Source organism: Numida meleagris, chromosome 17, assembly GCF_002078875.1.
Source record: "Numida meleagris isolate 19003 breed g44 Domestic line chromosome 17, NumMel1.0, whole genome shotgun sequence".
Lineage (NCBI taxonomy): Eukaryota > Metazoa > Chordata > Aves > Galliformes > Numididae > Numida > Numida meleagris.
Window position 1 is genome coordinate 7548265 of NC_034425.1, and position 14077 is coordinate 7562341.

General features: G+C 36.4%; 1 protein-coding gene and 1 long non-coding RNA gene across 4 annotated transcripts in view; one reads left to right on the forward strand and one right to left on the reverse strand.

Annotated features, from left to right (window-relative positions):
* LOC110407168 overlaps window positions 1–14077 on the reverse strand; it is a 65159-nt gene that overhangs the window by 50114 nt on the left and 968 nt on the right. For 2 of the 3 annotated variants that reach the window (XR_002443760.1, XR_002443759.1), the window contains exon 2: window positions 820–913. This is a non-coding gene — a long non-coding RNA (uncharacterized LOC110407168). The remainder of the gene's footprint in view (window positions 1–819; window positions 914–14077) is intronic. The other variant, XR_002443761.1, reaches the window with a different exon arrangement.
* On the forward strand, window positions 160–12709 carry NOL11 (nucleolar protein 11). The gene is made up of 18 exons (XM_021414516.1): window positions 160–532; window positions 1617–1730; window positions 2566–2622; window positions 3211–3356; window positions 3672–3729; window positions 4196–4334; window positions 4719–4916; window positions 5517–5593; window positions 6281–6404; window positions 7029–7132; window positions 7313–7390; window positions 8542–8726; window positions 9016–9141; window positions 9843–10064; window positions 10494–10572; window positions 11371–11463; window positions 11760–11867; window positions 12189–12709. Exons 1-18 carry the CDS (start codon window positions 383–385, stop codon window positions 12300–12302), a joined length of 2172 nt encoding a protein of 723 aa, XP_021270191.1. The 5' UTR covers window positions 160–382; the 3' UTR covers window positions 12303–12709.

Sequence of the window (14077 nt, forward strand, 5' to 3'; positions counted from 1 at the left end):
CACACATCGCATAGGGATGTTTGTGGAAATGATTGGTTTAATATCACGCATGAAATACATTGGAAACAGCCGAATAAATAAAATTCTAAATGTTTTTAGTTGTCCACTTTGAAATGGCATAGTGAAAAAATTATCAGATCTTCGTTACTTTATAATACTTAAAACGCGTAGCGTTGTTTCTCTACGCTCTGAATCCTGCACCTACGGAGCAACAGCACGGCTCCAACCCGTTCGCATCCTCGCGGAGCGGAATTTCCCGAACGGCCTCGGCCATTTCCGCCTCCGTCTCGCCGGGGGGCGCTGCCGCTTCGCCCAGCCAGCTCAGTGCGCAGGCGCGGTGTGGCGCCTCTGCCGGTCTCGCGAGAACGGAGCGCTCGCTAAGATGGCGGCCCTGTGCGAGGCCTTCACGCTGTGCGGCTTGGGGCCCACCGGCGGCGTCGGCCTCGGTAGCGGCCTCCTGGCGCTGGAGCCGGGCGCTGACCCTGACCACGTCCTGCTCACCGACCGCGGTAGGACGGCCACGCTTTTTAAGGTAACAGCCCAGCCCTGGCCGCTCGGGCCGGCCTATGTCATAGTACCACCGCAGCGCCTCGCGGGGACTCTCCGGGGCTGCCACGGGCGGAACGTGGAGGGAGCGGCCTCGAGCAGCGGCCCCGCTTCGGGCTGTGCCTCTGGGGAACGGGCCCTGTCCCTCCTCACTCACCGTTGCTTCCCCGCTGCTCTCTCTGCACCCATGGTAGAGGCCTTAGGCGTTCCCCTGAATCGTTCCTGTGCTGTTTTTTTTTTTCCTCTCCATTCCCGTTGCCAAGCAGTACTTACAGCTCGAAGCAGCAGGGGTTGTCGTTTTTCTGTATCACTTTCAGGGTGACAGCAGTTCTGCTCAGTTGTCAGTTTGGTGTCAGCTGCCTTCCTGCTGGGTGGAGAACAAAGATTTAGCGTGCTTGCAGTACTTGACCTGAAAAGTGTGTTATAGTTTGCTTCTTTTAATGTATGCATCTATTGCAGTGAACCATTAAATGAAACTTTCTGGAAACGTTTGTTTTTATATATTTGGTCATGGGGCTAGGGGTTGTATCTTAGAGAACCTGTGGTTTAATCCCCTTTCCTGTATTTAGTGCCATTTCTAAGAACATATGTGAGAATATGAACAAGTTGGTAAATAAATCCTCTAGACTGAGGATGTAAAACTTATATAAAAGGAGTTTTGACAGTAAAATTCATTGATCTTGGTCTCATTAAGGTATTGAAATAGGAACAAAAAAGGTACCTTTCTGTGCACGATTGTATTAATGAGTAAAATTAACTGATATTAGTGGCTAAAAGTATTACATTGATTTTGGAAAAGCCATATGTCGTATCTGTGCTTCACAGTGTAAGCCCAACTATTACAGGTCAAAGTTACTCCTCACGTGGAAGAAAAAAAAAAACTTTAATTAATGTAGAGCTCCGTGGTACTCTGAAATGGCTAGTATTGCAGTTAAGAACGCTAAAGCAGAAGTTATGAATCCTAGTAGTATGGCAGTTTCCCTACTTTTATGTTCTCGTTCTGTCATGAGAGAAATCCCCAGCGCGTACCATTGCATGTTAATTACATGTCTTTGTCCTGATTTTTCTAGGTTTCAGATCAGAAGCCCCTGGGCTGTTGGTCAGTTAAACACGGACAGATTATCACGTGTCCAGTTGTATGCAACTTTGAAACTCGTGAATATATAGCTGTTCATGACAACAAGGTGAGATTCTTTTCTTAAGGGAAAAGCGAGTCATCTGGGTGAATGTGGGCAGGGAAGAAATTGGGAGTGCTTGATTTCTAGCTGAATGGAAATGCGTGGAGCTCTCAACACATTATAACAAGCTCTCAAAGCTGATAATGGTGCTTTCATGCTGTTCTAGGTAATCTCTGCTGTTAGAGTGGCTAGGGCCGTGCAGTTCCAAGGCTGCGTGGTTCGTTTGATAGTGACATGAAGATCATCTATGCTGAGCATCAGTTATGCAGTGACCTTTTAAAAACTGAAGCATTCTCAGTGAAGAATGCCTCATGCACGCATTCTCTAAGAATAAGCTCCTTTTCTTGTTGCAGACTGGCAGAAATTTAGAACTGCATGATTATTGTGTTGAAATGGTTCAGAGCTGCATCCTTGTCTATCTACTCTTGTCTTACAAACATTTCCTGTTGGTGTATTTATGGCAATAAATAGCACATACTGAACACTTGGCTTTTTTATTGTTAATGAAATATTCTTGTCCTTGAAACATTCTCTTCCAGATCAGACCATCTGTATCTTAGTCTGCCTCCATCGCTTTGATCTACTTTCATTTAGAGTTTTGCTGTATTCTTCACTATCCTTTCTTTCAAGTTCAAAATTTTAAGCTTTATTTGTATTCTTGTGGTTTCTGTTTCAGCTTCTTCCCATGCAAACTTCCCAAGTCTGTTTTCAGTAAGGCTGCTGTGAATACTTAACTGTATTTTTTCCTCCTGTTTTTCAGTAACATGCAATTGCCATTATTTTATGTAATAAGTCTATACACTGCTGGTTTACTGCTTAAAAAATGATGTTTCTCTTTAAGGTTTTAAGAATATGGAAGGATGAAGTTGTTAACTTGGACAAAGTATTTAAAGCAACAGTAAGTCTCATACATATGTTCACTTTTAAAATTTTGAATCTCATGGGGTTGAAGAGATGCTAACTTTCATACTACCAGTAGCGTTACTATTTAGCTGTTAGTTGTCTTGATTTGTGCTTTGTGATGTTACGAAGCATTGCAAGGAATCCACTTCAACTGATAGGCTTAATCATCAAAGCACCACGCATAAAGTGATGGGTGTCCAAAATTTGAAAGGACTTTTATGATGGTGAATCATGGTAAAGTACAATTATTTTCTGTTCTGCTGGTGGACGTGATAAACAGCATTTTGTGTAATGGTGTATAACAGTTGTTTCAACTCCTTAACCCCAATTACACTTTTTTCTGATGTCATTTAGAAACTTGGTGCTCTTTAGGATGTTTTCCTGGCTTTCTGTTGGGTAGTGATTTGCATTAAGAGCATTTCAGAAAATCAGCATTTTGGGGTATCTTGAAGGTTCATTATCCTTTTGTTCCTCCTTTATTGAAATAACTTCTTAAAAATGTTATACAATGTTATATGTTATATGGCTTTCAAGGTAATGTACTGATGAACATAGAACTTAAGTGATTTCCTTTTCTGTATAGCTTTCAGCTGAGGTGTACAGAATACATTCGCTGCCCCATGCAGAACCGTTGGTGTTATTCAAAGGAGGGGGTGTTCGAACTTTAGATGCTCTTTTGGAAGCTCCACAACAAGAAATTGAAAATGTTATCTCAGATGAAGTTATCAAGTAAGTGATACAAAGTTATGAATCCTGATCCTTGATCAGAGGAACTCATGTTGTTGCACCCTTTTTTGTGAGGAGGAGGGAGGAAATCTTAAGATTAACATCCCAAGATTGAGATCTTGTAGTTGATTTGTTGATGATTATTATTTTATTTTTTTAATGCATTGATTTTTAAAACCTTAGATTTTTAATATAGATATAAAAGTTAGAGGCTGCCTAAATAATTATGGTATGATTTTTAAATATCAGAATTAGAAAATGTTCTCCCAGAATTTAGAAAATGTTTGTACATCTTCTTTTTTTTTTTTTTGGTTTTAGGTGGAGTGAAGCATTTCTGGAAGGTCAGCAACCTGTCTTAATTTTCGTTACAGAGAAAGTGAGTTTAACAGATGTTTATCTTTCAAAACTGCAAGTCTAAATCCTTCTAAAATCCGTCACTTGTTTAACTGGATTCTAAGAGCTTTTAGTGAAATAATTATTGTGTGTGTGTGTGTGTGTTGTCTGTGACACAACAGTGAAGTTATTTTCAGGGCTGTGTAGCATGGCTCATATAACTTCAGAGAACAGTTAAGATGAAATACAATATACAACCAGTTGACTTTTCATTTCTCTCTTCATGCAGATGTTTCTTCCTGTGAATCCATTTGTAGCATCAAATTAAAATTTTCTTTATATAGTTGAGTCTGCAAACACTTCAGAATGTATGTTCTTTGGCTGCATGTTCTATAGCGAGCACGTTCTTAATCTTGTTTAGCATTCAAAATAATTCAGTAGAAATATCGGGACTTGTGTTAGCCCCTTCTTTCTGTAAATTAAAAACAATCTTTTTCTCTTTGTTTTAGGATGGGGATTTTTTTGTCTACCTACAGAAAGTTAAGATGAGGAGTTTACACAAATATAAGCTTGAACAACAGGAATTATCTAATCCACTGAGTTTCACAGCATATATAAAAAAGCAAATCATCACACTTCTGTGTTTATGTAAGTTGTATTTTCTAATGTTTTTTTTTTTTTATATTAAAGCCATAAATTACATAGAAGGACATAAAATACCTACATTTGTGAATTACTGCTTAATATTTTTGTTCTTCTCTGTTAAATGTTCTAAAACAGTATGTGATAGACTAAATAGTTAAATTTTCCTGGTATTTTAATGGTAGAAAAGGCTTCCTGCTCTTAAACTTGTCCTTTAAAAATGCTCCTGAAAGCTGTGCTTTTATTTTTCAGCTTTGCCTTATAATGTGTCCTTTAAATAGCCTATTTTTCTTCTTTTCTCACCACTCACTGATTTTTTTTGTCATCTTGCTATGTTGAATTGTTTTTCTTAATGACAGACATAAAGACATTGTTTGTTTGCTTTGACAGACTCCAATGACTCTGTATATAAGGTTCTGATACCTCTACAGCAAAATAGTGAAGAGGAAGAGCAAACTCTATCCAAGTCACTACTACTAAACCTTTCAATCTCTGGAAGTGTTTTAAAAGGAACTTCTGTTGTTGTTCTTGATAAAGACCATGTTGCAGTACTAGGAAGTCTAGCAGCATCTGGTGAAGAATCCAAAGGTAACTGGAAAAATCAGATGACGGTGTCTTAAGTTCTGCAACATTCTTAAACAAAGCAGCAGGTGTTTTGTGTTTTGTTTTTTGTTGTTGTTGTTTGTTCATTTGTGTAAGAGAGCAGATCAAGAAATAGCGGTGATTTTTATTCTTTAGTGAATATTAGAAACATAGCATATCAAATGCAATGGTTGGCTCTTAAAACTGATGTATGTGGGGAAATGGACCTCATGTTCTATAATAAATTGGTACCTAAAGTAAGTTAAATAAATACTTGTTTTGTGACTAAACTTCTGAGGTGTGAGGTCGCTGTAAGTTAACCCACTGAACATAGCATTTGATGCCTGAAAGTTACAGTGACTTCGGTCCTTCTCATTACAGCTTTTTCCTTGAAGCTCTTTGAAGAGAGGTGATTTTCAGACATGTTAGTTGAGAGACCTAATCAAAAAGACACATTGCCTAATGCTGAGTATGTTATTAAGTGGAGTTATTTTGAAACAGTTATTTGTATTTCCTGAAGTGTTTCAAACTGAAAGTAACGAAAGAAAATGTAGCATTTTCATTGCTTTTGGGTTTGTCACGTTTATCTCTTTCTTTTTTTCTTAGAGTGCCTAACGATATGGAATACAAAATTTCAGACATTACAAGCTTCAAAGGAACTGCCCCTGGGAACCAGTGGACAAGTGAGCTCAATCTTTACTTCGTGCTTCATAAACCTTCATCTAACGCATATGGCACAATAGAAAGGAGACAAGCAGGCTGCAGTTGTGGTTCTGTCTGGAAGAGCAGTAAATGTCAACTTGTGAAACAAAACTAATACTGGCCAGCTGATGACCTATTTTTGTCATAATCTCTAAATAGGAGCGTAGTAGCCTTTAGCAACATCTTTAGTAATTTGGTACCTTCTGACTTCTGGTAGCCTTGATTTTTTGGTGAGAAAAATTCTCTGGTAAGAAAGCTTGCAAGTGACCGTGGTTCAGAATATTCAGATGTCAATAATAAGTAAACTGGAACCTAATGAAAAAATGCACTAGTGAAATAGAACAGCTGGCTCATTTCTTTCATAAAATTATACAAGAAGGAATTTAAAAAATAATAATAAAAGAAATCAAGTGGACTTAGTGCCTCAAAACAGTCACTTTAGTTTAAGACATCCTTGGAAAATATTCCACGCTGCAATCATTTCCATGTATAAAATCAACAGTTAATGAAGGTCTGCTAATGTGTTAAGACTATCAAAAATAACTGCCAAAATCATCTGATCGCTGACTTCCAGTTGAATTTTGAAGTAAGAAAAAAAAACATCACCATGTGCAGAAATGTATCTCTTGGCTTTGCTCCTCGTTAATGATGTGTTTAATATTTTGTAGTTGTGGTGTTATGGGGAAAAATTTTTCTTCACTCATGGAAAAGTGCTAACAGTAGTTATATACAAGTGTGAAACTTCATCCTTGGCAGCTGCTGTGGGAAAACTCAAGGACAGTCAAACCTCTGGTAAGTTTTCTAATTACAGTGACATCTCCTAGCAGGAGAACTTCTGAAATTGCATAACAATTGTTTTAATATCGTTCTGTAAGATCAATTACACTTACACTAAGTTACTTCAAGCTGTTTATTCCAGTTTTAGATGTTAGTGTTCTCAGTGAGAACATCAGAGAATTTGAAGCATACAAATGCTTGAATTTACTGTGGCTTCATTGAAGTGTCATTCAAACACTGCAGTTATTGAAAACACTGAGATGCCAATACAGGCACTGAAACAGTTAAAGCACAGTCTCTTATGTTATGTTTTCAAAGGAGTTATTACTAAATGGGGCAGTGCCAAACCTGAGTTGGTAAGCTTTAGGTTCAAGAAAATACTGGTAAGCATTGTACTGGGAAAGTTGCAAATGATGTTTGCAATAAGTTGTGGAATAACTTTTCTCCTCCTACCAGAGGCTAAAAAGAGAAAACATGCAAAATGTCCCAAAGTTACTTGCTGCTGAGAGAAAACAGAAAAGTTTCTTGGCAAAAAAATGTATTACACTTCAGGAAATATGTATTAGTATCAGAATGTAATATATTGCTATAAGTGGTATTAAGTGTTAACATTATGTAATATTATTTTTGTCTTCACAGATGTTTCTTCATTTGTAAACTGGAATACCCTTAGAGATGAAGAGCTCCTGGTTTCCTGTCAGTCACAGCAGTCTGCAGCTCTAAAATCTGAATCCAAAATGACAGTAAGTTAACATGAGGAGTACGTGAGGTCTTCGTTTCATGTTTGTCTCTTCCCAGTGCTGCTACTTTTAAATGTAATGTGTAGTAACTGACACATGATGTTCCTAGTTATTTTGCTTGAAGTCTTTGAATATTTGTTGCCTTTTTGGAGTTGAATAATAACTTGTTTTTCTTTATTATAGTTAAGATCAAAAAAGAACGCAGTTGCGAATGTACAGCCAGATACCTTCACAATTGGACAGTTCTTACTAAGTATAAAGGTAAGTATACCAAACAGCCTTAACTAATTTTCTGTCACATTGAGAATATTCCAGGCATCTCCTAAGCTATTATCTTCTTATGTATCCTCTTGCATAGATCAAGCTGAGGAAGCTGCCTTAAACAGGTTTGTTGGAGGATTCCATTATTACTGTGTAGGAATGGTGTTTGGGCATGATGAAGTTTTGTCATAGGAATATGTTATAGAACTGTTCAATTCAGGGTTTATAACAGCTGTCTGAGTTCTGAGAACTTGCACAAATGTGTCTTCTTGCAGTAAATAAGGTGAGAGGATGTTTCACCTGATTTTTTTTAAATTTTTTAGAAACCTTTTCACTTCTTAAAATTTTTTAACTTAGAAGATACTTTATATCTAGTAAGTCACAATGCTAGGATTTCAACTACAAGTATAGCAAAAAGTTGTTGTGAGTTGCTAATTGTAGATTATTTGCTACATAAAATAATGATACATTTTAATGTTTTCAGAAGATGACATTTATCTTATTTCCAAAACAAGTAAGAGAATGTGCTTGCATACCTATTTATTCACTCAGTTCAATATAACATTTGGTGAGTGAGCATTGAAGTGGAGTCCCAGGATGCTGCTCAGCTTTAAAATCATAGAATGGTTTGTGTTGGACAGGTCTTCAAAAGACCACCTAGTTCCAACCCCTGCCCTGGGCAGAGACACTTCCCACTTGATGAGGTTGCTCAGTGTTGCATCCAACCTGACCTTGAAAATAAACTCACTGGTAATACATAAAATATGGTAACTGTGTATTTGTATTCTGGTATAGTTCCTTTCCAAATCTTGTTGCAAGTGTTGTAATGCTTTGATCTAATCCCTTCCTCTGTGAACATAGCTAAAGTTTAACTTTGGCTGGAAAACTTGCTAACATTACTGAAACAATAGGAGAATAATCTTTGAGCAGTTATTGGAAGATTCTGCATATCTAAATTTGGAGTGAGTAATGATTCTTGTTTGGCTCTCGTGATTGAAATGTTCTATGAAAATGCAGAGTAGAGTGGCTTTTTTACTCTTTTTTATCTTGAGTTCCAAAATAAGTCTTTTTGTACTTGGTCTAATTAGTTACAACACAGTCCCAAACCTATGCCTTGTACATCTGAACTGCATGGTATTTTTCATTTTCAGGAAGCTTCCGCAGCTGCAGTTGAAGATGAGTTGAGAATACTGATGTCAAAAGTACACACGCCAGATTTTCAAGCCACCATTGGATGTGTAATAACTGCTCTAATAAACAGGTGTAAAACAGATCCAGCGTTCTACCCTCGAAACTTCCTGGTACAGATGATCCAAAAACGAGAGCTGTCTTACAGGTGAGAATTCTGATATTTTTTTTTAAGTTGTAAAGCAAAGTTTCTAAAAAGTAGAAATTCAGTTCTTCGTTTTTTTTTTAAAAAAAAAAAAAAAAAAAAAAAAAAACCTCCTTGAATTATCAAGTGCTTATGTTTGGTTTCCTTTCGAGTCTGTCGCTTATTTTCTGATGAAGCTGACAATTCTCAGATGGATTTTTACGTAAAAAAAGATTAATCCTTCTGCATTCTTTGTTAATGGAGCTTTCAGTGAGTGTGAACTCTGTGGCCTATTCTTTTCATATTCTAACAGTTTGTGTCCAGACTTAATGGCTGTTGCTTTAGAGAAAAAAGATGTACACCTCTTACAGATCTGCTTACAACGGTTTCCAGATATTCCTGAGGAAATTACTTACGCTTGCTTGAAAGTATTCTTAAGGTAAGTTGGAATCAGTCTCTTTATGTTATTTTTATTTATTTACTTACTTATTTGTCACCAAGCCAGGACCTTTACTAAAATAAGTTTATAGATGAGTAATTAAGTGCATAAAATTCTTAATTCTGAGTACAGCATGTGTTGCAGTCCTGCAGACTGACATGCTTTTTACAAGATGCCCATTGCATGCACGTTGTATAAGTAGTAATTAAAGGAAAATGCCTTTTGGCAACCTTGCTGGCTTGAATGGCACATCCTTTTACATCCTGTCTGTTTACTGTTTAACAGACTTGTTTATCTCCTGCCTTAGAAATGTCAAATATTTATTACTAAGTATTAGGAAAACCATAGCTGTCTTATAGGTTGAAGTAGTCCCACTGATGTCAGAATACAGCTACAGTCCTGAACAGAATATATGTATAACCTTTAAATAAGCCTGTGACAACATCTAGTAATACAGCAATTTATATTGTTGGAGTACTTGAGCAAAAACATACGTTGCTCAAGGTTAATAATTAAAAAATGCTAGCTGTTCTCTCATGGCTGTTCTGAAACTCTCATACTTTGGCATGTATTTTCATACTCTTACAAGTAAGCTTCAAAGAGTTAACATGTGTTGCTGTGGAGTTGATGGCATTGCTGATTTTTTTTTTTTTAAGTTAACAATAAAAATACTAACTGTGTATGGAATTTTTCTTCTATAGCATTAGTGATGACTATCTGGAAAGAACAGATGTGAATCTAGAATCTGTGATCTGTTACATTGATACTGAACCAAACAATAAAGAAGTTAAGACTGAAGTTGTAGAAAATGGTTTCAGTACAGAAGTGGAAGAAGATGGTTGTGATGTTGGAGGCATGAAGGAAGCCCATATGATGGACACTGTTGAATCCTGCCCTGTTGGACCTCGAAAGGCAGCATTATTGTATCCTCTGCGCATTTAAATGAAGGAAAGTCAGTGCAGTATTTATGTCTGTTTAGCATTGCTGAAAATTTCTGAAACTTTAGTAAGAAAAGTTTGTACATGGTAGAATATGGATATATACAGCTGTCAGAAAGTATCTGTACCAATTTAAATTTATGAAAATATAGACTAAAACTTTGTTCAGGATAAATTAGTAGTATTGATGTCTGTCTGTTGAAATGTTAGCCAGTTACTTTCTTGCAGTAAATGGAACTGTGTTCAAGCTGACTATTCAAATGATTCAGTTGCTGTATATATTTCATTATAGAAATATGAGATTCTAAAGGCTGTAATAGGATCTCTCTTAACCTACAGAAATACTTTAATTAAGGTTGATTTCAGTTCATAGTATTTTTCCTGCAGTAATATTTCCTCAATAACACGGCGCAGAAATGCTGTTCTTCATTCAGCTTACAGTGAAGCATTTCTTTTGCCTCATCTGAAAGACCTTACAGCTCAGCAAGCTGTTGTAAGTATTTTGAAACAAAAAAGCTTAAATACCCTTATTGTTTGTGGGGAAGAAAGGAAAAAGGTGTTTGGGGTGTGTGTTATGTATCAGGAACTTGCCACTCTTACTGGAGTGTATGAAAATGACATGACTAATAAGATTTAATACTGTCAAGTGTCCCATGTATACAAAACATTTTTTTCTATTATAGTCTGCTTAATTTAGAAAAATGTAAGAAAACTTGATTATGACAAAAAAAAAATATTTTAATGGTATAGTACCTGTTGTTAATTTTGATTGCTTTTAAACTGCTGAGATACTAATTTAGTCAGATCTATCAGAAACAGAAGTTTAGAAAATGCAATTAAAAACAAAACAGACAAAAAAAACCAGCAGTAAACACCGTACATGAGAACTGCGCTTATATAAGTCAACGCTGACTGATCTCTTCAAGTCTTATTTTGGAGACAAAAAAAAATGTAGTCTTGTGCTGAAAGTGCAACTGGTACTAACATTGCTGATTTTGATACTTTTAAGAAAAAATTGTAGAAAATTGTCTGAATTAAATTGCACTTACACAGCCATGGGAACAATGCTTACCACAGTGTTGCTTTACACTGAGGATTCCTGAGTTTTCAAACTCATAGCTATAGGTGGTGGAGGAGAGCCATAATTCTTATTTTCAATGCTAGGGTTTCTTTAATAATTTCTAAAAAATACTGAAAAGATTATCACTGTGTGTTATTGCCTTGAGCAGGGCAAAATTCCTAGGTCTTAAATGTTTCTTCTTGAAAAACATTCTGACTTTTCTTCTCTCAGCTGTTTCTCAGGTACTTACACTACCTGTATGTGAAATGCAGTGAAAAAATAAATACAACTCTTCCCGGAATACGCCCTCCCACTATAAATCAGGTAAGAAACTAGTTCTAAAGAGTTGGGCCTCCTTCAGTTTCTGCATAATGTAAGTGACTGAGTGGCTATGACTGTCTAAAATCAACTGAGGCTTAAGCTAATTCTGTAAGGTGTGTTTATTAGTAGACCTATATGGAGTCAGATGTGACATGATACTTTTTTTTTCTATCTGAAAATAAATATACTGCATTAAACTATGAAACCGTGTCTTTTGTTCGTGTCTTTTGTATAAGGAGTTAACATTTCAGAGTTTTTGAAGCAAAACCTATGTCACTTCTGTTTTCTTTTTTCTTCAGATTATGGATTGGATGTGCCTATTACTTGATGCTCACTTCACAGTTATGGTAATGCTACCAGAAGCAAAAGGATTGCTTTCAAGCATGCATAAGTTTGTGAGAGCCCAAGTAAGTTTTGCATAATTATTTCATATTTGCATATTGATTTCAATTTAATATTGAGTTAGAATTTAATTTAGAGTTGGAGAAGAACAACAGATGTGTAGTAAATACATAGCAAATCGGTTAAAGTTTATTCTATGCCATACGCTTGTTCCTGAACATTAGATGGTAGCTGCTTGTCTTCATCACCTTGATCCCTAAAGGTGCTGTATTTGTTGTGTTTGAATGTATTAAACTATGTAAGACAGCAGATAGCTACACAGTATAAATTGCATATGAGAAGATTTAAAATTTGTTTTGTCATAAATGTGTGGTCTTTCTTTTTAGGTACGATTCTACTCCGAACTTAACAAAATTGAGGGAAGTTTGCAAGAACTGCGAAGAATTAAATGCCAGAAAGCCTGTCAGGCATATTCTATTGAAGTGCTGGAACTTATTTGAATATGAAATGAATTATTAACAAACTTGTTATTGATTCCTTTTATGACAAGGATGTATTAGCACTCCATATTGGGGATGTGAAAAGTTGAGTTTTCTGCACAGGGAGAATGCGGTTACTCGGTAGCTACGTGGGGGGTTGTGTATTAAAAGCTCTTTTTTGACTGGATGACTTTCTTATATTTTCATGTGTAATTTTGATATGCAGTCACAAGAATATCCTAAAATTCTGTCTGATTCTTGGCCAAGAAGTGATAGGATACTTGTAAAAAGGCTTCAACAGATGTTTCATCAAATTAATTGTCACATCTATTCCACTTGCTTCTTTTTCACTTACTGGTAGTTAATTCTCAGATTCTCCAGAGCTCTCTCATCTTCACTCTCGTTAGGAAATACAGATATTCATTTGAGATTGTTTCTTTTGTTTTCTATTTTTAGGTTGATTTTATTTTTTATATATATCATTCATATTTATTATTTTCTGAACAAGAACGTTTATCACCAAACATTTCTACCTACATTCTTGTCCATTTTCTCTAAGTACTTTTTCAGAGTGAACATCTCAAGTTAACCTCATTTATACTGCTTTTTCTATACAGCTTGTATCAGCATATTGATATGCTTCATATTTTTCATCATACTAAATAAAATGGTAGTTGATAATTTGAATTATGTCAGCAAAAATTATAAGCCCTTGCTTTCTAAAGCTGACTTTAGTCTGCAGCTGAGCTCTAGTCTTTACCTTACATAACAACAACTGGGTGTCTGATAAATGCACATGTAACTGACTCTAGAACAGAATACTTAAATTCAGTACCTGTTACAAAGTGATTTGGAGGAAAAAGAATGGACAAAAGCAGCTTAATAATTTAAGCAGGAGGATTTGCTGAGTTGGTTAAGGCCATGCCCTCCAGCTGTAAATTCTTAGCTTCTTTCCGTTATCCTTGGAGAAAGGAGAAGAGATACAGCATAGTTGTTCCAGGCTCACAGCTAGGTGAGTTCCTGTGTGCCTTTTGAGCGAAGTGTTCCTCCTTATCTGTCTCAAGAATAGATGCAGTATAGAGTCTCATACCTAAAATTCTTCTTCCTTTGTTATTCAACTCACTTAGACATATGCTCTTTTAATTAAACCAACAGACTCAAAAGGATTAATTTATAGTCCTTACTCTGAAAGTTAACATACCTCTCCATGCAACCATTTCTCCAGCTCTGGAATTAGTTCTTTACTAAGCAGAACATTAAGCACTTCTAGATGTCAACTAATAAATAAGAGGCGGTTAAGAGACACAGTGCTCTGGTTTACAGCAGATGATAAGTTAACACTTGTAGTGCTACAGGCTGTGTATGGATTTGTGCAGTAGATACAATACAAAGTCTATTCATGGTGTAGAGGTGGCAGAACTCGCAGGTGTGTTTCGCAAAGTGAGACAGTAAAACAACCTACCTCCCACCATGTATCAATGTATTCTTACATTTATAGAATTGCTACAATCTTTTGCAACCATAAGAGCTTAAAAATTGGCCCAACTGAAGCAATCTCACGATGAAGTTGAATTATTCAGAATAAAATTGAGTATAAAGGTGTAAACAGGGTTAGGTAGTGTTGACTGCTGCTTTTGCTGTGGCTGAAGGCTACTGTGTCAAAAACATGGCTCTACACTGTGCAGCTGCACTACTGAATATATGAGTGCAACTGAATATAGATGAAGATAGAATGAAGAAGATGAAGATAGAAAGCTGGATGCAAGAGTGCAAATTGCTGAGCCCCACTGTCTCGT